The sequence below is a fragment of the Ovis canadensis genome, chromosome 11, assembly GCF_042477335.2.
Source record: "Ovis canadensis isolate MfBH-ARS-UI-01 breed Bighorn chromosome 11, ARS-UI_OviCan_v2, whole genome shotgun sequence".
In the NCBI taxonomy this organism is placed as follows: Eukaryota; Metazoa; Chordata; class Mammalia; order Artiodactyla; family Bovidae; genus Ovis; species Ovis canadensis.
In genome coordinates this window covers 46541337-46564415 of record NC_091255.1, presented here as the reverse complement: position 1 = coordinate 46564415, position 23079 = coordinate 46541337, and the positions used below count along the sequence as shown (strand labels likewise).

The 23079-nt window shown below is 34.5% G+C and overlaps 1 protein-coding gene across 1 annotated transcript in view; it reads right to left on the bottom strand.

The window, feature by feature from the left end:
• The window catches only part of SKAP1 (src kinase associated phosphoprotein 1), a 296817-nt gene that overhangs the window by 190566 nt on the left and 83172 nt on the right, over window positions 1–23079 (bottom strand). The window contains exon 4 of the mRNA XM_069603684.1: window positions 16379–16495. Coding sequence (XP_069459785.1) covers window positions 16379–16495 — 117 coding nt within the window. The remainder of the gene's footprint in view (window positions 1–16378; window positions 16496–23079) is intronic.

The window sequence follows — 23079 nt, the reverse complement described above, 5'->3', positions numbered from 1 at the left end:
TTCTTTCCAAAGAACCATTTTAAGTGATGACCATAAGGTGAGTGATAAGAAAACTGAATGGGTAAAGGGTTTATAGCCATTTAGAATGGACCATTAGGGTCAATACAGAAAAGAGCAACTGCTTAATTGTTTTTCTTCTTTTTTAAAATTTACCTATGCATTTTCCAAAGTGACAGTTAAAAATGTAATGGAATGCTCTTTCAATAAAAGTACAGAAAAGCATAAATTCAAGAGACTAAGTGGTAGACCAGAAAATAAATCACAGTTCTTAGATTGGGGTTCTAATGGCATCTGCAAGTTGATTTAAAAAAATCTGGCCCATGCAGAAAATTTTGCCTTGTAAATCTCTTTTAATCTACATGTTCCCCTTCATCCCTTACTTTTCCTTATAATTTATCTGTTGAAAAATCTAGGCTTTTTGATTGTTAGAATTTCCTACTGTCAGCACTTTGCTAATTGCATACTCACAGGGAAGTTCAACAGGTTCTGTCCTTTTCCCCTTGCAAATTGGTAGTTGGACCCAAAGACTTGATGACTCATATTTGCCTTTTTTATGCCTCAGTTTCTTAATTTGAAACCATAATTTGAAACCACACATGAAAGTATTGCAGCTCACTGGGATGTCTGTACTTATTACTGCAGAAGGGGCAGGGGCTAAGAATAAGCATGGAGAGAGTGTGCTCAGACCCTGCAATTGCCCAGCTTCTGGTCAATTGCATGATCTCAGACAAACCTCAAGCTCAAGCTTTCTCACTTATAAGACAAAGTTACCACTCACCTCATGAGATTGCTATGAGGGTTAAATGGAGCGACACATTCAAACAAGATTTTTAAACTGTAAAGTGCTATAAAATCATACTAGTCATCATTATTCATTACCAGGGGCTTAAATAGTTTTATAATTAAAAGTTTTAAATGTCTTAGAGAATTAATTTCTTAAGAAAGATTAGATATGGCATTGACACAAAACAAGGAGATGATTTATTGACTTAACGAATACTTGTGAAGGAATAAATGACAGCCTCCCAGCCCCGCCCAGAAACTTACAGCCGTATGACTCAGGAGCTGAGTTCTGTAGGATGAGAGCTTGTAAGCTTCTAGCATACACAAACATCACAGTACCATTTAAACAACTCACTCCAAAGCCACTCATCAAAATGTCGAGTAATGATTTATAGCAGGTGAATACTGAAAAAAAATGCTGATTTTTATTTACCTTTCAATCTGTGCAAATCCATTAACTATGGATTCTAATGCTCTTCCTCAAAGCACTTTGCCAGGTCACTTCCCTTCTTCCACTCCACATCCTGTTTTCTCTGAGCTTCTCACATAAATTTACTTGAGGGTCCTTCTGCCTATACACCTACCTCACACCTCTGACCTTCTCCTCAGCCACAGCCAATGTCTGAGCCTTCTTTTCTTTTTTCTCTTGCCCACCCAACTTATGTCCAATCCATCTTTCAAGAAGTTTCTGAAATACTATTTCCAGGTTGTCTTGACCATGTGGTTAAGAAGAAGCCATTCTGAGTTTCATTCTCCTTTATGGAATCCACTAGCTACATAAAGCCATTTACTTATTTTAAATTTTTTAAAATTAACTTTTTACTGGAGTACAAGTTGCTTTACAATGTTGTGTTAGTTTCTGCTGTACAGTAAAGTGAATCAGTTATATGTATACATAAACCCACTCTTTTTTTTAGGTTTCCTTCCCATTTAGGTCATCACAGATCACTAAATAGAGTTCCCAGTGCTAAATAGTAGGTTCTCATTAGTTATCTCTTTTATATATAGTGGACCAATCTCCAATTCGTCCCACTCCTACTACATGAAACCACTTAGATTAATCAAAAATATATATATTTTTGGCCATGCTGCACAGCTTGCAGGATCTTAGTTCCACAACCAGGGAATGAACCCACACAACTCAGGAGTGAAAGTGCAAAGTCCTAACCACTGAACTGCCAGGGAAATCCCTAATTTAGCCTCAGTCTTGCTAGTGACATTTTCAAGTACTCGGTAGTGACATATGGTAGTGGCTATACTATTGCAGAGTGTAAATATTATAGGACACTTCCATTATTGCAGGAAGTTTATTGGATAGCACTGTGCTGCAGCCCATTTCCTCTTCCTCTTCTATACAGTCTTGGAAGACAATGTGGAAGAAATAAGTAAGCTTTGAAATTAGATGCCCTTTAGCTTTTGAATATTGGACTTAAAAGTGACTATATGAAACTGTATAAGTGCTCTGCACAATGCCTGTCAGAGGGTAAGTGCTCAGTGAATGGTAGCCATTAATACAATACTGCTTTCCCAAGTAACTCCAGAATCTCTAATTTTCCTTTTAGCAGTGTATACAAGAATCTGCAGAAGCAACAGCAAATGTTACTTCCTTTTCTGTGAGGCTGTGTGGCATATTCAAAAAGTTATAGACTTTGAATGTATAAAGACTTATTCAAACCCTCCTCTGCCACTTTATTATCTTAGGACCTTGAGCAAATTAATCTCTGGTGCTCAGTTTCTTCATCTGTAATATGGGAACACTAATACCTACACTGCACAGTAGTAATGATGATTAGAGATAATGTATGTAAAATACGATGTCTCGCATATGGTAGGCATTCAAGAAATTTATTATAGAAAGCAGGTACTATTAATTCACCTTATAGAGTGCCATGTACTCAACAGAGTTGCATATTAAGTGATTGTTGCTCTTGGTAATGAAGGTCAGGCTAGTAAATCTTTTGTAGGGTGACATTTTGCATTGTTTTAAGAGTTTTCCCTCAATAGGGCTTTCTCTAGTATTCCTACAGTGCAGCTGAACTAAAGTTTTTCTCTATGGTATTATTAATTCTGCTCATAATAGTTCTCTTAAATTTATGTAAGAAAAAGAATGAGTATTCACAATCATCAGACAGGCTTTAAGTTACCATTGTCCAGTAGTCTTTACTACTGTGAAGACACTTATGGAGTGGCATGCTGCATTGGAATTGTAAAGACTGGCATGAAGAACTGTCACCATCACTGTCACCAATGAAGGCTGCAGCTTGAAATTATGCCCAGACAGCAAGTCTGAAATTTCTGCCTTCAGAGAAAACCTTTAAAAAAAAATCACAGTACTTTTAAAAACAGAGATTAAATGCATATATGAAAAATTGGAGGGCAGAAGGAAGGAGAAGGAAGCATTTTGTATCCTTAGATCCTCTTACAAATTCATGCTGTCAGGAGAAGGGCAAACAAGCATTGAGTCTCTCGTTTCCAGTAGTTGGTACTCCCTAAGTGAGAGTACATTTCAAGCAGCTGTTCTACCGGCTTGCTATGTCTTGTTCCTTCATCTGCTAGAATGCTTGTGGGTCTTTCTAAAATATCCTTGGAGGAGTAGGTGGAAAGTGGTGAATCAATTTAGTATCTAGTCACTCCCCAGGAAAAAAAGAGTGACCAAGTAATCAAATGAAGAGAGCTCTGAGTTCAAACACCAGGATCATCCCATGGCATGGATTTTGTTATCACTGAGCATAATTCCTTTATCTCTTAGAGACAATCAACCTTCAGCCAGGGGAGTGTAACCTTAAAACCTCGTAACTCAGTTTAACATAGTGTTACAGTTTGGGGTGATAGTTGTCAGTGCTGGGGCTGATACAATCAGTCTGAGGGAACCTAGAACAAAGAGTAGTGGGTGAAGAGCATGTCACCTCTGTGCACATTTGTTTCCCTGATGAACAAGGAACTATTAGCTGCAGAGAAGGCATTATCTAGGTGAAGAATGATGCTGATTATTTTAGTTGCCTCTCTTGCAATTGTGGGGTAGAACAGAGGGTCTCAGTGAGGTAAGCAGCAGGTTTTTTACTGTGATGCTGAGGATTTTTTTTTAAATTAAGTTTAATTTGGAAAGGTATATAGACACATAGCTCTTCTTCAACAGAAACCAGAAATCAATTTGAGATATAGACCTCTTTTTAACCTCTGCTCTTACTTCATTACATCAAAAAGTTTTACAGTACTGAATCATATAAGACTTTAAAAAGTCTAAAGGCTTAAACAATTAGTGTTGGGTTAAACAACAGATTTTATACAAAATTCAAGAAGAACTTGTTAATAAAACATCTGAAGGGGGAAATAATATATTCATTGAGCATGTAGCTTTCTGAAGGAACATGCACCATCTTCAAATTTTAATTCTCAATAAATTTAAACTTCAATTGTGAACTTCTATATAAAATATTATTCCTAAATTCACCTTCCCAATAAAGTTGTTTACCACTTAACAGAGTCTTGCCATGTTATGTTTTAAATTAATAATTGCTGTCATTGACTCTAAGTAGAAATGCAACCTGTAAAGTATTTTAAAAAAAACTACTCATAATTTTAGTTTGCTCTTAAAACTACAAGTATTTTAAATTACATTTGTTATTTCAAAATGTTTTTCCTTAATTTCACTATTAGGCAGAGTTCATGATATTATTACATCTTTAAATAATTATAACTTTTATAAAAGAATAACAATGTTAACTCTTCTTTGAATGCAGATTTTCTGGTTTTAGATGTAAATTTTTATTTTTATTTTTGCTGAATATGTTTATTTTTATTATTTCTTTTCACATGTCTGGATCTGCTGGATTATAGACTTATAATTTAAGTTAGCATTTTAGAAATCCAAGAACTTTCATACAACAAACTCATTAAAATATATTTCAGAATCTGACTCAGATAACAACATAAAATATCCACTTTTATCATTTAAAAAATGACCAGCATATTTCATTTTAAAAGGATAGTAAAAGTTTCTTAATCAAAAACTTCTTAGAGGTTTTTTACCACATGGATTTACTGCAAACTTGCTGTATCTGCCAGGCCAGTAAACCTACCAGCCCCTTTAGTCAATATCTCACATTGAGATGCCATGTTTTAAGAATCTTCCTGATCAGGTAATATTATAGAATATATTCTTTTCTAATCCTATAGACATACCTTTCAAGGGCACATTTATAAGAGCTGGAAGGACTGAGGAAAAATAAAACCCATACTGTTTTTTAGAGTTTTAAAATATTCTTTATTGGAATTTCAATAATTCATTTAGCAGAGTGTGCAAAAATTTTTATAGAAATCTTCTCTTAATTTTACACTTTTGCCATATGTTGAAAATCATATTTAATATGGTCTTATATCTTCTAGACTGAAAGACAGAATATGTTAGACTTTGTCAGTGATAACTTGGGTAAGAGTTTAAAGAGCACTGTAACTAAATCAGAACTCAGTTTTCACCTATTCCATATAGGAGAAGTAAACAAAGTCCTGAAAGCTTTTCCTAATTCTGATTTCTATAGTGCTAGACCAGGATCCCTGAAACACTCTGAACAGTGATTCATACTGTAACAGTCATAATAGCAACACTAGTAACAATCATAAGTGAACTGTAAAATGTGCTGTAAATACTAACTCAACTGTTAGAATTAACCTGTGCAATTACAGAAATTTCACCTTAACTAACTTCTTAAAAAGAGTATAAGAAACAACAAAAATGCTAAGGAAGGCCACCACCAGAAACAAAATGCAAACATCCTAAAAGTTTATAAATTTATGTACTTTCGCAAGTTAGTCTGCATTTATTTTTGCTAGACATGTTTAGTGTAGTAACCTAGCCTTCTTAACTAAATTGAAATTAATATCAATTGTTCCAACAGTTGTGCTAAATTTCTTTGCACCCAGTATGCAAAGTCCTTATTCATACATGTACCTTTCTCTCTCATTTAGAGAAAGCTGGGACTTAATACAGCTGAAAAATGTCTTTCCACTGGTAAGACAAGTTATATATATTATCTCTTAACATGAAATGAAACATATTTTTTAAAAAGTTAATATATATTTAGAATTATATTATGATTTGATAATTTATCTGTGGAACAAATATAAAAGCGGTGAAAAGTTGTTTTTTTGGAAACCAGGATTTAAACAAGTGAAAGAGACAGTAAGAAGTTTCTCTGGCTGCTTTTTACGTCTTATTGTAAATGAAAAGGGTATTTTAAGGAATTCTAAAGTAAGAGAGAAACACTTAAAAAGAACATTATCAAATTTAAATAAATTTGTTATTCTTAAAGAAACAACATGCAAATGATTTCGCAGGACAAGCTCCTTGAATTGACCTGGTGTTCCTTAGAAAAATTCAGAAAAAATTTGAAAGCTTTTGTAATATGGAGTGAAAAAGCAAGGAAGAAGTAAGTAACCTGCCTTATTTTTAGCTTTAAAGATATGACAAGGAAAATAAAAATTATCTATAATGACATTTAATAAGAACACAGATGAGGTTTTCTAGGAAAATCTCTTCTATCCTATACTTTAACAACGATCACAAAACTCCAACAAACCTTCTGACACCTCCTTATACCTACAAAGCCAAATATTTGCAGTTTCTATATCACAATGTATCAACTGTAACCATCCAACAAATTGGCTGTTTTAATTTCCCTAATTTTAATGCTAAAAGAAAGAACACAAAATCTTAAACTGATTAATGAATTTAAGTTAATAAACAGTTTTTCTAAAATGAATCTTTTTCCAATAGCCAAGTAAACACTTATCTTGAAGTAAGAAAGCTACACTTAAAAGAGCTCTGTGAAAGTATATATGCTTAATTTTAAATCAATAGTTCAAAGAACATGTGCCTAAGAGCAGTTGTAATTTTTTGATGACCAAACTAATTGAAACAGAAGCAGGTATAACTAAAGGCCATTATCTGCATCTCTACTCATAATTATAAGCATGTTCCAAAGTTTTAAAGAAACTCCACAATTTAGTCTGTCTCATGAAAAGTATGGCCTTAACATGAAAAAATCAGATCCAGCCTGAAAAACCTGACCACAGATTAGGAAACAGGGGTATATAAGATCCCTCAACCTGACCACAGATAAATCTCAAAAATGTTGTCAAATTATTGTTTTTCTAAAAGTGTAAAAACTCGACTTTTACTATGAAGATCCATAAATGCTTTGTTATTAAGAGATTCCATCTTTAGGTTTGTTAAATTTTGTCTTCAGATATTCAGAGGAATGTCAATACTAAAAATTAATAAATAGCTGAGATTAAAATTATATTCATACATCTTAAGGGAGAAGCACATAAAGTGAATTAATTTCCCTGTTTGAAAAAAACAATTATCATCTCTTCAAATGAGGGAGAAAAAGAGAATCCGTCAAAACTGCCAGTTCTCTATTTAATATTTAAGTCATTATGCTATTCTTACCTATTTCACCTGTGAAACCCCTTCTCATCTTATTCTGCTATGTCCACGCCACTCTTCTCTTGTACTTCCTCCGTGAATATAATATTAAATCCTCTCTTTTAAAATTAAAAATATTTAATATTAAAAATCATGGTCTCTTATTTATTTCTAGAGCTCTTAGAATTGCTAAACAGGACCCCATTTTTTTTCATTAGAATGTGACTTGAGCATAAAGGCAATCTACCTCAACCATTATTCAAGTTTTTCAAGTAGCTTAAAAAAAAACTACTGAGGGGCAGTGTTTAACTTTAATCTATCTTTTCACCTCCTGGATTGCCATGTAAGGCATATTAATAGCAACTCTTCATTGGTTCTTATCTCTAGACCAACTATTCCAAGGAAGAACAGAAATGTTACTTTTAATTGCCTCCTAGAAAAACAATTTTGTGCTACACGTAGGAGTTTTTTCCATAGGCAATACACTTGAATTCATCTGCATGCCAGTTCAATGTTCCCTTCATGTTTGCTACTTACTAGACATTTATGTAAATATAACTGAAATTCACAGAAGGGATGCTACAATAATATATTATAAAACTAATAACTTAATTTGTTATAGGAGATATAGGATATCTGTTTAAATCTGTTAGAAATGCTAACAATATCCATTTTTAATGGAAAAGAAAAAAGTACCTGCAAATTTGGTTTAAAATTCATATTCAAGCCTCCCTCATTTATTTAAGAATATAAACCCTCAAGATTATGGTTTTACTTGTCCTCCTGACTTGTGTAATAAGAATATACTGAAATGACAGTTGTTAAGAAATTAATATTTTTTAGGTTTTAGGGCATTAATAAAAGAATAGGAACTTCTCAGATCTGAGTGTGTGTTTGTGCTTGAATATATATACATACACATGGCAATCCACTCCAGTATTCTTGCCTGGAGAATCCCATGGACAGAGGAGCCTAGTGAGCCACAGTCCGCGGGGTTGCAAAGAGTCGGACACGACTCAGCGACTAACGAACAAACGATACAATATATATGTATTTATATGTGTGTGTGTGTAATTTTTATATGTCGTAGTCTATAATTTTTAAATTCTTGGATTCATTCCCTATATTCACATGTTGAGAACTTATGTATCTTATAGCCTTGGATCATTTTTAAAACAAAACAATCCAGAAAAGTTCAAAAGTAATATTTTCTTTTACCACAAGAGGGGGCTAGAGAATTCTAATCTCTTCTAAGGTCTATAAAACCCTTTTAACTGCTACTTTATAGACATTCAATTACAACAGGCCATAATACATTAAGGCATTAAAATACACATATATCCCAACATATGCCAAAGCAAGAACTACACTAGCGTGCCCACCAGATGATCACCAACACCAACATCAAATAAACACTTAGGCGTCTTCAAGAGGTTTATATGAGATTTTACACTTTAGTCAGCTCTTTTGGTTAGGTGAACCCTTTGGAATGGAAATATCAAGGAATGTGATAAAATGCCCAAGAAGTGGAGAATATGACAGGAGAAGAGTGAACTAAGGATTAAGAGAACTGAAATTTATGTAGTTTGGAAAAGTGAAGACTCTAGGGATGAATGTTCACAGTCTTTAAATACCTTCTAAAGGTAACAATATAAATGAATTAGGGGAATTATCCAGTCTCGGAAGATGGTATAGAAGAGAGCAATGGCCTGAAACTAAGGAAGGAAAAGTTTAGGTTAGACATGAAGAATAAATTAGTAATAATAGTTGGGCGGGAAATATGTCCTGCAAAGGAAGGATACAGAGCATAATGGCTATATTTGATAATTAATTAAATGAGATATTAGTAAGAATGATGTGAATTCATTAGAAGGGCTAGATTAGATAACTCAAGTGATTTTTTTTTCCCCTAAGCTGTGACAATCTCTAGGCCCAACTACGTACTTGGATATTCATAAATGTCTTTCAATGATGATAATGGTCATTTGTAGAAAGGAGTGCTCATGATCCCAGTTAACCCTATGTTTTTTTGATTAAAACAAAATCTGGAGTATTATTATGAAATAACATAATTACAAAATTAACCATTAAAATGATGCTTATCTCATAGAGAATTCCATTAAAATAAACTATACCATATAAGCTATGGTATAAGCTATAGCTAATAAACTATACCATATAAGCTATACCCTAACAGCTCATAGAAATGGGTCCACAAATAATTGGCTAAAGGTTTCTATAAGTGAAAATTTTCCATGAAGGAACAACTCCTCTATAAATCCCAGTTTTACAAGCCAGAGAAACCACTTTGTATAATCTTTCCCTCTAGACTAATGTATCTGGGTTTAAGCTACTTAGGGCCTAACATAAAAAAACCTGTCACTCAAAGTCAGAAAGGCAGTGTAGAGCATAAGTGTAATTATAGTTTATGAATTCAACAATCTTCCCATAGTAGACAATAATATTCTAGATTAACATGTTTCAGCATTGTTTTAAACAGCATTACTAACATTTACTTTTTACTGGAAAAGCCAGAGTTCTATGACAAAGCAAAAGAATTTATGGCTAGAAGAACAAAGATCACCAAAGCATGAAGAAATCACTCTACATATACACTTACATATATATACAACAAAAATATATAAAGCATAATATATATTAAGTATAAATATAAATTTATGCCTATATAAATTAAGTATATATATCTACATACTTGGCCTGAAAGTTTTATGCTTAAACAAAATTCTTTCACATTTAAGTGAATATTAAACTTTGAGATAAAAATGGTCAATGGCTTTGCAGCTTGAAGAAAAATGGTCTGCCTTTGACTCAGTTTTATATATATATATATATACACATATATCAGATAACTATATTACATTAGCAACCAAAACACTGTAGATCATTTTGCCACCACTGTAATGACCACACTAACAACTTCAATAATCACATACTAGGACTTTCATACTACCACCACACTCATTGACTCGTTTAGAATTTGGAGAGAAACAAAAAATATTTGAGGCAATATAAAAAAGCTTAATCTCATCAGCCAAATCATTCACTTAAAAATCAACTATTTACATTTAAAAATGGCCACTGTTACTTCAATACTAATTATAGTAGAAGCTCAATAAATGTTGTCCTTTCAAAGAATGGGCTTTTGCTCATATTGCTAGTGTGGAAAAAATTTCTAAAATCACGTTGGCTACAGCAAAGGCCAAATCTTATCCTGACTTTCTTTCAAACTACTCCAACCAACTGTTTTTGTTTTTTTTTTTCTGAAAACTCAGTCCTTCAAAATCAGCACTTGATTATGTACCATATACCTTATTGTGGGGGTGTTCAGTCTTCTCTCTTCAACTAGATTATTTACTTACTAGCCAAAGGAATCGCACCTTATTTCTTTTTGTATCCTCCACTCATCCTCTAAATTCATAACTGAATAAGAGCATTCAATATAGGAATTCAATAACTAACTCTTCATTGGCAGTCTATTAAAATCTATAACATGGACAAAAAGGCCAAAAAAGATAATGAATTAGTTCTCTGTTAAGTCAATTCAGAAACTAATTGTATGCTATTCACAATTGTAATTGTCCGAATTTATGGAGCCCTTTGAAATTCTTTATAAAATACTGCTTACAAATCATTCTGGGAAGATAACATACATAGGCCAGAGAGACACACATGTCTGAAGAACGTGACTAAAACTTCTGAAAAATAGCTTAATGCCCATGGCCAGGCAAAACTATCTGGGCCCACACTGAAAAGCATGCTGAGATCAGGCAGGTGAGGAGAGTACACAGTATGGGTCAGGGGAGGCTGTGCCCAGGTCTTGGTTTTCTTACTGATTCTGTCTTGTTGACCATAGGACCAGGCACTTGACCTTTTTTAAAATGTAGTTTCCATTTTGGTAAAACAGAGATTAGATTGGGTGATTACCAAGTCTCTTCCATGTCGAAACTGCCATGGTTTTAATGTTAAAATGTGGGTTAAGTTTGCAAGGAGTTTTTCCTAGTGAAAGAAGCATTATGGAAGCTATCCAACAATCAACACATGCGAGAGTGCTTTACTAAAGCACTGGACAGAAGGTTAGAGTTTAAATACGCACCAACAGCCCAAACATGCTTGGCTGAAGAATGAAAAATGAGTAGTTCATAGACAGATACTTGTTATTGTTTTTTTTATTCTTCACAAAACATGTATAATCCTTGGTAATCATTTGTTTAAGTTATATAAATTACTGTCAACTTTGAAGCCCAGTTTGTCATCTTCATCTGTGATTTATACCAGACTATATAAACGACATGATGTCTTAGATCTAATAAGACATTTATCTTCATGAAGGAGGCCACTGCAATCCTGAGTGACAGCTTACTTACCCTTATCACAGTTAACTCAACACTGAGTCCTTAATTTCTCCCAATGATCTGAAATCTGATGGACTCACCTGAAGCCAACAGAGACTTGTTCAGAAATCTACCATGCTCATGAAAGTAGGTGTTTTACAGTAGGAATTTATTCTTTGACTCTCAAAACACAGACATAGAAACCAGTTTTGTGCTCTTCCACAGTGTACACTCTAAATACACAGACATAACTTCTGTTAGGTTTGACAGGAGTCATATGCCTTACTAAAGAAAAATATACCCGCAAGCAATAAAGATAAAAGCAAATAACTGAAGAATAAAAATGAAATGAGATAAATGCTTGTTTGAATGTATGTATGTTTATTTATATAATCATATATGGAGAGGGACTATTTGAGTCACTTCTATTATCATCATATAATAGAATAAGAAGGTACTAACAACCCTAAATATGTTCATATAGTTTAAGTAATTTAAGAAAAATACACACGAAGAATGTAATGTGCTTGACCCCATCAGTGAGAAAGAAGCAAATGGCTTGCTGTTTTTAGGCCATTAACTCTTTCAACCTACTAGGGTACCAATGACTGAACTTGCAATAGCTTTCTAACATTCCAAGTAAAGCAGCCATAAAACACACACATTTTCCTCCAAAGCTGTCAGCAGTATTCAGCCTAAGGTTTACCTGATCAGAGGGGTCACTTACCACTAGTCACTGCACCATTAATTCACACAACCCATAAGTATGTGCAGTTTATTTATTATGTGAAACAATATAATTTATATAGTAAAATCAGGCCTTACACACAACTCATAGCAATGAGGTCTCAAACTGGCTTGTGAACAAACATTTTTTTATCTTCACTGAATATAAAATCTATCAGGGGTGCTATGAGTAGACTTGCTATGGTTTTTCCAGTAGTCATGTGTGGAATGTGAGAGGTGGACCATAAAGCAGGCTGAGCACTGAAGAACTGATGTTTTCAAATTATGGTACTGGTGAAGACTCTTAAGAGTCCCTTGGACAGCAAGGAGATCACACTAGTCAATTCTAAAGGAAATCAACCCTGAATATTCATTGGAAGGACTGACGCTGAAGCTAAGGCTCCAATACTTTGGCCACCTGATGTGAAAGACCCTGATGCTGGGAAAGATGGAGGGCAGGAGGAGAAGTGGGCAAGAGAGGATGAGATGGTTGGATGGCAACACCAATTCAATGGACATGAGTTTGAGCAAACCCGGGGAGATAGTGAAGGACAGGGAAGCCTGGCATTTTGCAGTCCATGGTGTCTCAAAGCGTTGGACACGACTGACTGACTGAACAACAACAAATCCTCCAGTTATCATTACAAAACATTAAAAAATGAAGCCATAGAAACTGATTCTCTTTATTTTAAAAATATTCTGTTTTTTAATATATCTTTCAGAAAAGGCATGGAGTTGAAAATGGCCACTGGTACATTAACAAGTCTACAGTTTCTTTTAAATCAAGTAGCATACAAATTGGTCTATAAGGGCTCTTCACTTAATCATTTTTACTCTTCTCCAATGATGGTTGCAGGTTTTTACTTTTCCAATTCTATTTTTCATTTTGCTGGAGAACAAGAATGCTTTATAACCTTTAATATCCAGATGTAAAAATAAGTTCGAAAAACATTCTTCCTCATTTCTTCCCAGATATATCTAACCAATACCATTTATTACCTTATCCTTAATTAGAAGGTAATAATACATGATACATAATATTAATATATTATTATAGATTTCTGGTTTCTTCACTTAAAATCATTTTATTTAAAAAATTTTTCTTCCAGAAGGAGTCATTGTAACCTTCTATAGAACTCTTTCCCTAACCCATCTTTAAAAAATTTATATATGTGTTGTTTAGTCGCTAAGTCATTTCTGGTTCTTGCAACCCCATGGACTGCAGCCTGCCAGGCTCCTCTGTCAATGAGATTTCCCAGGCAAGAATACTGGAGTGGGTTGCCATTTCCTTCTGCAAAAGATCTTCCCCATTCAGGGACTGAACCAGCATCTCCTGCCTTCGCGGGCAGATTCTTTACCCCTGAGCCACCTGGGAAGTCCCATATATACACGGGGGTTCTTCGTAATTATATATCCATTGTATATTTTGGACAATGACAGCAATCAGATTTTGAGCTTCATAGTTGGCTGGCTTTTGTATAGTTACTGTACTGAATGCTTCATACTAAAAAATTTTTCCTTCAATATAGTAGAAACTATGCCTTCCTAAATCTATAAATCTAAGTTTTATTACTTGTTAGCAAGTTTTCATTCCTGATTATGGGGTTATGCTCTTGTTTGCAGGTACCTCTCCATAGGCTATAGCCTGACATTCTCAGGCTGAGGGCAATTTACAAAGGAAGAGGAGAAGGAATTGCGATTAGGTAGCAACATGCTCTCATTTTTATGCATGGTTTAGCATGTAACCTTGGTTTTCATTTTATGCTGTGCACCTGGTCAGGTTTCTGTATTCTTCTAGATCTCTTTGTAGTTTTCACAAAAGCATGACCCAAACACGACACGCACCATGGTTATCGCTTCTCATCACTGAAGTAACGGCCAAATGGGTCAGACTGTGTCCTTGCACAGTTGTACGTTTAGGATACTGATCTGGCTAGAGCTGGAAAGCAACCAAGCTGAAACATTTCAGGACTGATCTTTCATTTTTCTAATAAAGATAAAAATTCCAAGTGTTTAAAATAATGTTACTATAAATAAAAAAATTTTTTAATCTTTTGTTGCTAATGGATCACTGTAGCTATCTCATCAGCAAATGAAGACACTGTCCATTTGTCAACATATTAATAGTGTGTTTTCCCAATGAGATAGTCAGCTCCATGAGGGCAAGGACCGTGCTTGACTTTTTACTGCCTTATAGCTTTGCACAGCATTGCCTTACAATCTCTAAATAAGTATTTGTTAAAATAATGAATAAATAACATATCAAATGTTACTGTTCTCTATAATGGTGTAGTCTAGTAAAATAGGATATAAAGTTTACTTAAAATTTTAACATCTTTATAAGCGTCTCTTTAATTTCACAAGAAATATACATATCTTTATTTTTCAGGGGAAGGAAACAAACATTTATTGTGCCCATTATCCATCAGGCACTAGGCACTTTGCTAGATTCAATACTTTGTAGAAACATATCTTATCATCCTACAAATAAACAAGTCTGCTCTTACCTCTACTATTAACAGTGACACTTTGGGAATTCTTTCAACTTTAATGTGCTTTGGGATTTTCCAGGTAATAGGTTTACCTCTCTCAACACTAATCACTTTCTTTAATTTCAACTATTTTTAATGAAAACATTTTAAATATACTATTTCCACTTAGAGGTCTTTCTGGCTTACTTATTGTGTTCTCAGTTGTGTTTGGGAAAGCTGGAAATACTAAGTAAGTGACCTATGGATTAATGAGGTACTATTGTTCTAATTCTGTCAAGCATTAGATTGATCAAAAACAAACAAAACAAATTTTTTGTTTTGCACTGTTAATTTTGTATAATTATTAATTAGCTACCAATGTAATTATTAAGCTTTCAATCCAAATGATGTTTTTAGTATAAAAGCTTAGGTATTACTAATTGAGCTAGGATACAAAGCTCAAACAAAATAAACTGCTTTTGTGTGACTGAATCTATAGTTCTGTTTGGTGGTTATCAATTCAACGAAAATAAGAAAATACGAAATCACCAAAATGGCTAAATGAAATAAGAATTAATGACAAATTAAAAGGAGAAGGGAATGCAGGGATTATGAACACTTGGAAAATGCCAAAGTCGGAGGGAAATTTGGAAGAAAAATAAATACTAAGATCACAGACTAATAAAGAAAAATAAAGAATAATTTACCAACTTTACTCCCAATCCCTAAGTGAATAATAAGCTTCCAATTTAATATTCAGTTTAGTAGCATTTCGACATCCCCCCAGTACACACACACTGCAAAGGCACAAGAGAGACTTTGATAAGATAACCATGTGCATCAGTGATGATCAAACCTTCTGTTCAAGTGGCCAAATGCCAGAAGAGGCACAGTGAACTCCCACCCCTGGGATATCTGAGCCTGAGCCAGAAACTGGCAGCCACCATGCCAAAATTTTTATATTCATGTATCTTAAAAATTCATATACATGCCACTATATTATATACCAATGTGTTTCTAATATAATGTTTATAAGGGTTGAATTATTTAACTCTTCCCATTCCCAAATCTTCAAATAAAATAGATGTTCCAGGAAGATCTGCATTATGGTTCTTGTGATTTTCCCTTCCCCTTAGACAACACCAGTATGGTCAGAGGGATGTGAGTATGGGTAAAAATGATATCCTATTATAATATGATAAGCTCAAGAGTCTCAAATAATCCTCAATAAATCAATAATTCAATAATCATTAAACAAAAGCTCTAATTCTCATGAACTTCACTGAAGCTAAAAAATATGAAAGAAGGTTAAACTGGGCCCTGCAATCTTAAAAAGGTCTCTTAGCTTTTCAGCTACAGTTCTTATAGAAAGATCAATAATGATGTCTTCCTGCTCCAATATGGAATTAGTGTTTCCCTAAGTACATTAACTTGAGAACTATTGAATTATCTAGGAGGATAGCACCACAATGAAACAAATAGTTGTTCTTTGCAAACGAGTGATTACCAATACAGAGAACCTTCTGAAGGCTGCTGGATTGAAAATGACCAAAGGCAAAGACCCCAGGACAAAAAGTATAAAAGTATGGTCACCCTAAAGACAGAAAGATGACACTCACCCTCATCCTGATAATCTGGCAAAAAAGGTGCATCTGATGTAAAAGAAGGGCCATGAGTTCCACTGTGATTATCATCGGAGCTGTCCTGTCCAAGATAATTTTCAGGTTGGTCTCCCCCTGAGGGACAAAAAAGAAAGGAAAAAAGGTCATACTTCTGACATCTTAATAAATGTCTTTGTAGATTCCTTCCAAAGGCCAGTGTTAGTTACTCAGTCGTGTCTGACTCTTTGCGACTGACTCTCCATGGTCTGTCCATGAAATTTCCCAGGCAAGAATACTGGAGTGGGTTGCCATTCCCTTCTCCAGGGGATCTTCCCAACCCAGGGACTGAACCTGGGTCTCCTGCATTGCAGGTAGATTCTTTTCCATCTGAGCTACCAGGGAAGCCCAGATTCCTTCGGTATTTACCAAATATATATACCCATTAACGTAAGAGAAACATATAAATAATTTATAGAACCAACCTACCTGGATGGGAAATTTTCCATTCAACTAACTAGAACTGAGAAACTGTTAAAATGAGGAGACCTTTTGCCACCAGAAATTTCCCCATCACACTTAAAATGAAAACATAGTTATAAAAATATCCCATTAATTACAACTTGTACCCTGAATGCCCCTATTTCCAAATGAAATAGAATAAATTACACAAAGAGTTAAACTTCTATACATAATACAGTGTAGCAAGGTCAAGCGGAGAAGTGGGGGAGCCTGGTGGGCTGCCGTCTATGGGGTCGCACAGAGTTGGACATGACTGAAGCGACTTAGCAGCAGCAGCAAGGTCAAGATTCTTTCCTTTGCTAAAAAATAAGACAAGTAAAATTTGGAGAGAATCTGGACTATTCCAATTTAAATCACTACTTGTTTTACAATTTTAAGGAAGTTCTCTTTATAATTCTGGTTTACAGCCTATGCAACCAACCTCTTAGGAATTCTAAAAACCCTAAGAAGGTAATATTTGTTCTGCAAAATTGCTTTGATGAAAGGTAATGTATATACAATTCTGAATAAGGCAATTAAAATAATGCTAATCTCTTTTGGGTGTTTTTGACACACTAGTGGATTATATTTTGTAGAAGTGGCCCGTGCTATTACAACACTTTAAAAGGTTTAGAAAGAAGATGTTAGCTCATTCAGAAACCAGAAGAAAAGGCTCTGCACTGCAAATGGCTTTCTTCAAAATCCCCCAAACAGAGGTACAGTCTGCTGATAAAAAGATACCAACAGCTGCTCAGTTCATTTCACAAACATGAAAAGAGGATTTTCAACTGAATTTAATATTATCTCAAATACTAATTTCCAAAGGAAATCACCAATGCTAATCTCAGCAAACACTGTAGAGTTTTGGCCCTGGATTTCAACTAGGGAGCAGTGAAACCGAACAACCTACATAGAATCTGTATTGCCTCACTTTAAAGGTTTATTTCCTACAATTAAACTAGAAGGATAGGGAGGATATAAAATGATTAAAAGTGGAAAGCTGTAGCCTTCTCTTTTCATAAATTAGATGATCATATCTAGATTCCTCTGCAGACGCTCAATGATAGGTAGACGTCCATAACTGAGGTGAACACCTGCAGATACAGGACTTTAAAAATAAACTGTGAAGTTTGTTGTGGAGAATAAAAGTAAAATTGAAACAAACAAACTCTTCACACAACAGTCACTGGCTAGAGTGGGAAGAAATGCTGTGTTTTACTAGGTTACTTGATCAAGATACAAAGCTTATAGTTCTGCTAAAGTACTACTGAGAAATTTCTATTATAAGCAGAAAAATTCTCAAATACTGAACAGAGGGCTAAAATTCTCAAATTTTACATCACTGCAAATCCACTGAAATGATATTATTAAGGCAATCTAAATGTACAGCCTGGCAGGCAACCTGAAAGTGAGCTGTGAGGTTAAAGGAATTTAAAAATTTTGAGTCAAAGATCCAGTTAAAAAGTAGTCATATGGGTTGCCAAGCAAAATTTAACATTTGTAGGACATAATGGGCATTATTTATCAACTGTCACTCCAGACTCAAAGTTTTCTGCTTGCTCCAGAAATCTGACAAATCTACTCTTACATATTCTAGCAGTGTAGGCTTTTTTTAAAAAGGCAAATCAGGAGGGGCTTTGCTTTGCTTTGTTATTTTAAATGAGCTTTTAAGTTTTGGAATAGTTGTGGATTTATTCTAAGTATTGCAAAGATAGTACAAGGAGTTCCTACATACTGTTCAAGCAATTTCCCCAATGTCAAGTTTTTACATAACTAGCGTATACTTGTCAAAATCAAGAAATTAGCACTGTACACTGCTATTAACTAAACCACAGACCTTATTCAGATTACACCAGTTTTCCCACTAGTGTCCTTTTCCTGTCACAGGATCCAATTCAGTTATATTTAGAGCTTCCATTTTTAAAGTATTATCCAAAATACCTGCCTGGATTTGGCATGCCTGGAGAATCCCATGGACAGAGAAGCCTGGCTGGCTATAGTTCATGGGGTCGCAAAGAGCTGGACATGACTGAAGTGACTTAGCATGCATGCATGCATTATTAACTTCAGATGGAAAAGTCACTTCCATGTGATTCCTATGGTGTCTAAACAGTTACTCACGGTGAGTTTTTAATAGCTACCTCTGTGCTAAATAAAAGACCATGACTCTGTAAAGTATACAACAACAAAGGTATACAACTCAATGCAGGAAAAATAGAGCCTAGGTCAGTACTAAAAATGACTGCAGTGGGGGAAACATTTAAAAATATGTTTTACATCCAAGTGTAATTAGTTCCTGATGAGGGAAATGTAGCTGTAAGTGTTTTCAGTGTCATATCAAGCGGCCCAGTTCCCCTGGACACACACAGAAAAAAAGCCAGTGACATATAAGTAAACACTCCCATGTAATTAAAATGATTATAATTATTCAAGATGCATGGGTGAAAAATTTTATAGAAGAACTAATAATTACTATGGTCATTTTGGATTTGTTGAAGTTTAGAACATAATTTTTTCTTAAAACATAATCGCAAGTAATCTCTGGACTTATCTACAGCTCTTACAATTGCAGTTACAAGTGGCCACAACCACAGTCCAGTGGGATCAGACATAAATGATCACAAACTATAGTGACAGACATTTCCACTCAGGAGCTCTACAATTAGGGCTTAGAACTCCACCTGCTTTGAGTGGCTTTCTCACAAGCAAGACCCCTAGCCACTAGAGACACTCTTTCCCATTGCAACTCACTCAGAATCAATATATTTCTATCCAGATATATATATTCTAACACACAATATCTCCATTAATCACATCCACTACCTTCAGTCCCTTCCTTTTGTATTTCTAAACAAGATCTGGGGGAACTATATTAAGGGTTCACCTGCTATTAGCTGGTAATTTGCTCCTCTAATCCTAAGTGTCATAAGAATTGGGCACCAGAAACACCCCTTAGTATATTCAGTGGCAGGTTTCCACTGAGTATGGTGCTGAGGGGCCTGTAAGGAGGATGACTTCTCTATTGTTCTTTCCTTCGAGTCAAACTCAATTTCATTCATGCTCCATAGAGTGATAAGTTGGGAATTTCTGAGGGTTGGAGCAGGAAGATAAAGCAGCTTTGTGTCAGGTGTAAGGTAATTATTTGCTAGGGTTTCTGTGCTATTTGTTTTTATTCCCTGTGTTTTCATTAACAGCTAATGAGTTTTCTCCCTTAATTCTGAAACAATAGCTTGGCCACTTGAAGTTGGCTTTTTCTGCCATGAATTCAACCAGCTGTTGCTGCTCCATAAACTTTATGGAGAAGTGAATTAAACTGCTAAAAACTTTCATTTCCTAATTCAATTCCAAATAAAACAGGGGGGAAAATGAGCCATGATGATGCTCCCCTTGTAACTATTTTGACTCACAGCAAATCCATCTGATTCTGAACTTGCAGGTACTATTTGCAGATAAAAACAAACCATAATGGTGATTTTACCAAGAAATGAGAGAAAAATTTAAAAAGACAAAAAATAAAAAAGCATAAAACATAAGCATAAAAACATAATAGTAAATACAACATATAAATGTTTGTTTATTCAATATGCAAAGGCTCAATGTGTTTTTTTCATGTTACTATGAAGTCATTATCTTTTACTTTTCTCCTAATTAATTATGAGCTATATTATATAAAAACTTTATGCACATCTGCAACCAACTATATGGCATGGTTGAAAATTTTCTAGGGTTTGCTATTACTTCACCAAGTATCTTTGGATAATATAAGGAAAATGAAATTAATGTAAAGTTGTCTGCATTGTTTTTGCTTTCATTGTTGACACTGAAAGGGAATATACAACTTCTGACTCTATTTGATACTTAAGAACTTGCGAGACACACAGCTCCTTCTTTAAATTAATAAATCTTAAATAAAATGCCATAAATAAAGGGGTCTCTGATCCAATCCAGTTAGTTTTCATGCTTGATAGCGTTAATATTGCCAGATTTTCATGGACCAATTTCCTAGTAATGCAGTTCCCAAAGCTGAACTAAGGTAAGATTAGTAAAACTTCAGTTTATTATTCCTTATCTATAACCATTCACCTAAATATTAAATATAATACCAACTAAAGAAATATATTGAGTACATACGTGTATTTCATATATATGTGAAATGTTATTCACATGTAAACATATTCTGGAGAACATTCGTAACACCAAATCTAAAGTTCTGTCACCACTTCCATTATAAATTAGACACCATTTTGCACATACTCATGCGTTAGAAAATGTATGGTGTTTCCCACAGAACATCTTAGAGGCTTCACCTATTTCTAAATATCCATTTCGATTTGCATGGTTAGTTCTTGTGATTAATCCATGTATAGTGAAGGTCTCAAATTCTTCTCTGTTCTATACAGCCTGACTTCCTGCCCATCTTTTTTTTTTTCCTTTTGGCCTCCTGCATCTAGCCATAACTCAATGTATAAATATTCTTTTTTCTCCCAAGGCCCTGGAAGTGAGTATAATAGTACTGAATGTCATTAAGTCTACAGAACAAATGATGGCCCAGGTAAAGAAAGTTTTCATTTATCATTCTTTTAAAAAGTTGCTCCAACTAGATCTTGAATGTGCAAGAAATAAATTGAGCCTACGACTAAGTTTTTTAGCTTGGAATACTGTTTATACTAATTGTATAAATCATGCAAAGAATCACAGACTTCTTAAGAACCTTCAGGGATCTCATTTGTAAAGAGAGCATGGTTTAAATGATAAGAAATGGAATCAAATGGGTTGGATGCTTATAGCAGAATCACTCCAACAACCAAAAGGGCAGCATGGTTTAATAATACTTCCAGAATGAACTACATCTGTCAGGGGTGAGTTGGACAGGAAAATGCCCAGGGGAGCCAATGGCAAAGTTTCTTTTTTTCTCCTTCCTTTAAAAAAAAAAAAATCCTTCATGATGCAGTTTTTCGTTTTGACCAGTAGGGTGAGCTGCAGTGTGTAGCATCATCCTAGTTCTTCAAAAAAGAAATAAAAGGTAGCCACTGTGTGAACACTCTGCTCTTTCCTTCCTTCCCTTGCCTCACACAGCAAATGCTGAGATTTTTAACCCTTCTTAGGTTTCACATAAAGACATAACTCCTGGACATTAACAAACTGGAAGACTGACAGCAAAATATGGACCAGATAATTGTATATGTGACAATGCACACTTCATAAAGCAAATTACAGCCTGTCAGCAATCATTCCGGCTTTACGCTAACACATTCCACCCACCACTGTTATTATTCAACTGCTACTAAGGTGGGACCTGCTGAGTCTGAATGTTTTCAATAGGAATGAGATTTTGACAGAATTCAAAACATGTAAATCTAGGTATTTGGTAGTATGTAGTAAATATACTATAAAATGAATGCATTTATTATTTGGCAGCCAGGCAATCATAACTGAAATTATTGGTTCATTGTTCTGTTTTCCACTGTATTCTCGGCATTTAAGTCTTACTATGAAGCTATTCAACTGAATTTTCAACATGTTTTGACTTATAGGAGAAAGCAGCTCTAGTAACAATAAAAATATAATAGCTAACTGAACTCTTACTGGTTACAGGCTCTGGGTCAAGACCCTTTAGGTACTATCTCATTTAATCTACAAAATAATCCTGTAACCCAAAGTTACAGATAAAGAAATTGAGATCCAGTGATTAAACAATTTACCCAAAGTCATACAGGTGACTCATAAGTGGCTCTGACTCCGCCTTGTCTGATTATAAGATCTTGTTCTAATTCACTGAGCTGTACAGTCTCCAAATATGCATGCTTTGTAAATTACAATTATTACTCAAAGGCAAAGCATACTGAATGACTTGAATTTATAGCATGTGCCATTAATCAGTATATTTTTTTTACTTCAATAAGGTAAATCTATAAAATCAAAAGTATAATTTATTATAAGTAGTGGGAATACTAGTAGTCATATGCATGAAACTAACAAAGTCAAATGCGGTCAATTATTTGGTCAAGAAGGAGGTGGTCCAATTTATAGGTTCAAAGGTACCTATTATAGTATTGTTGCAGTGATTTTTTTTAGAAATACCACTTTTTAGCATGAAGCTCATGCTTACAAAAAAATACAACATTTTGGGTTTAGTCAGATCAATTATGTTGAATTTTTTTCTAGTGACGTCTGTGTGATTTTGTTTGATCCTGGATATTTTGATGCTGCTTCAGACAAAG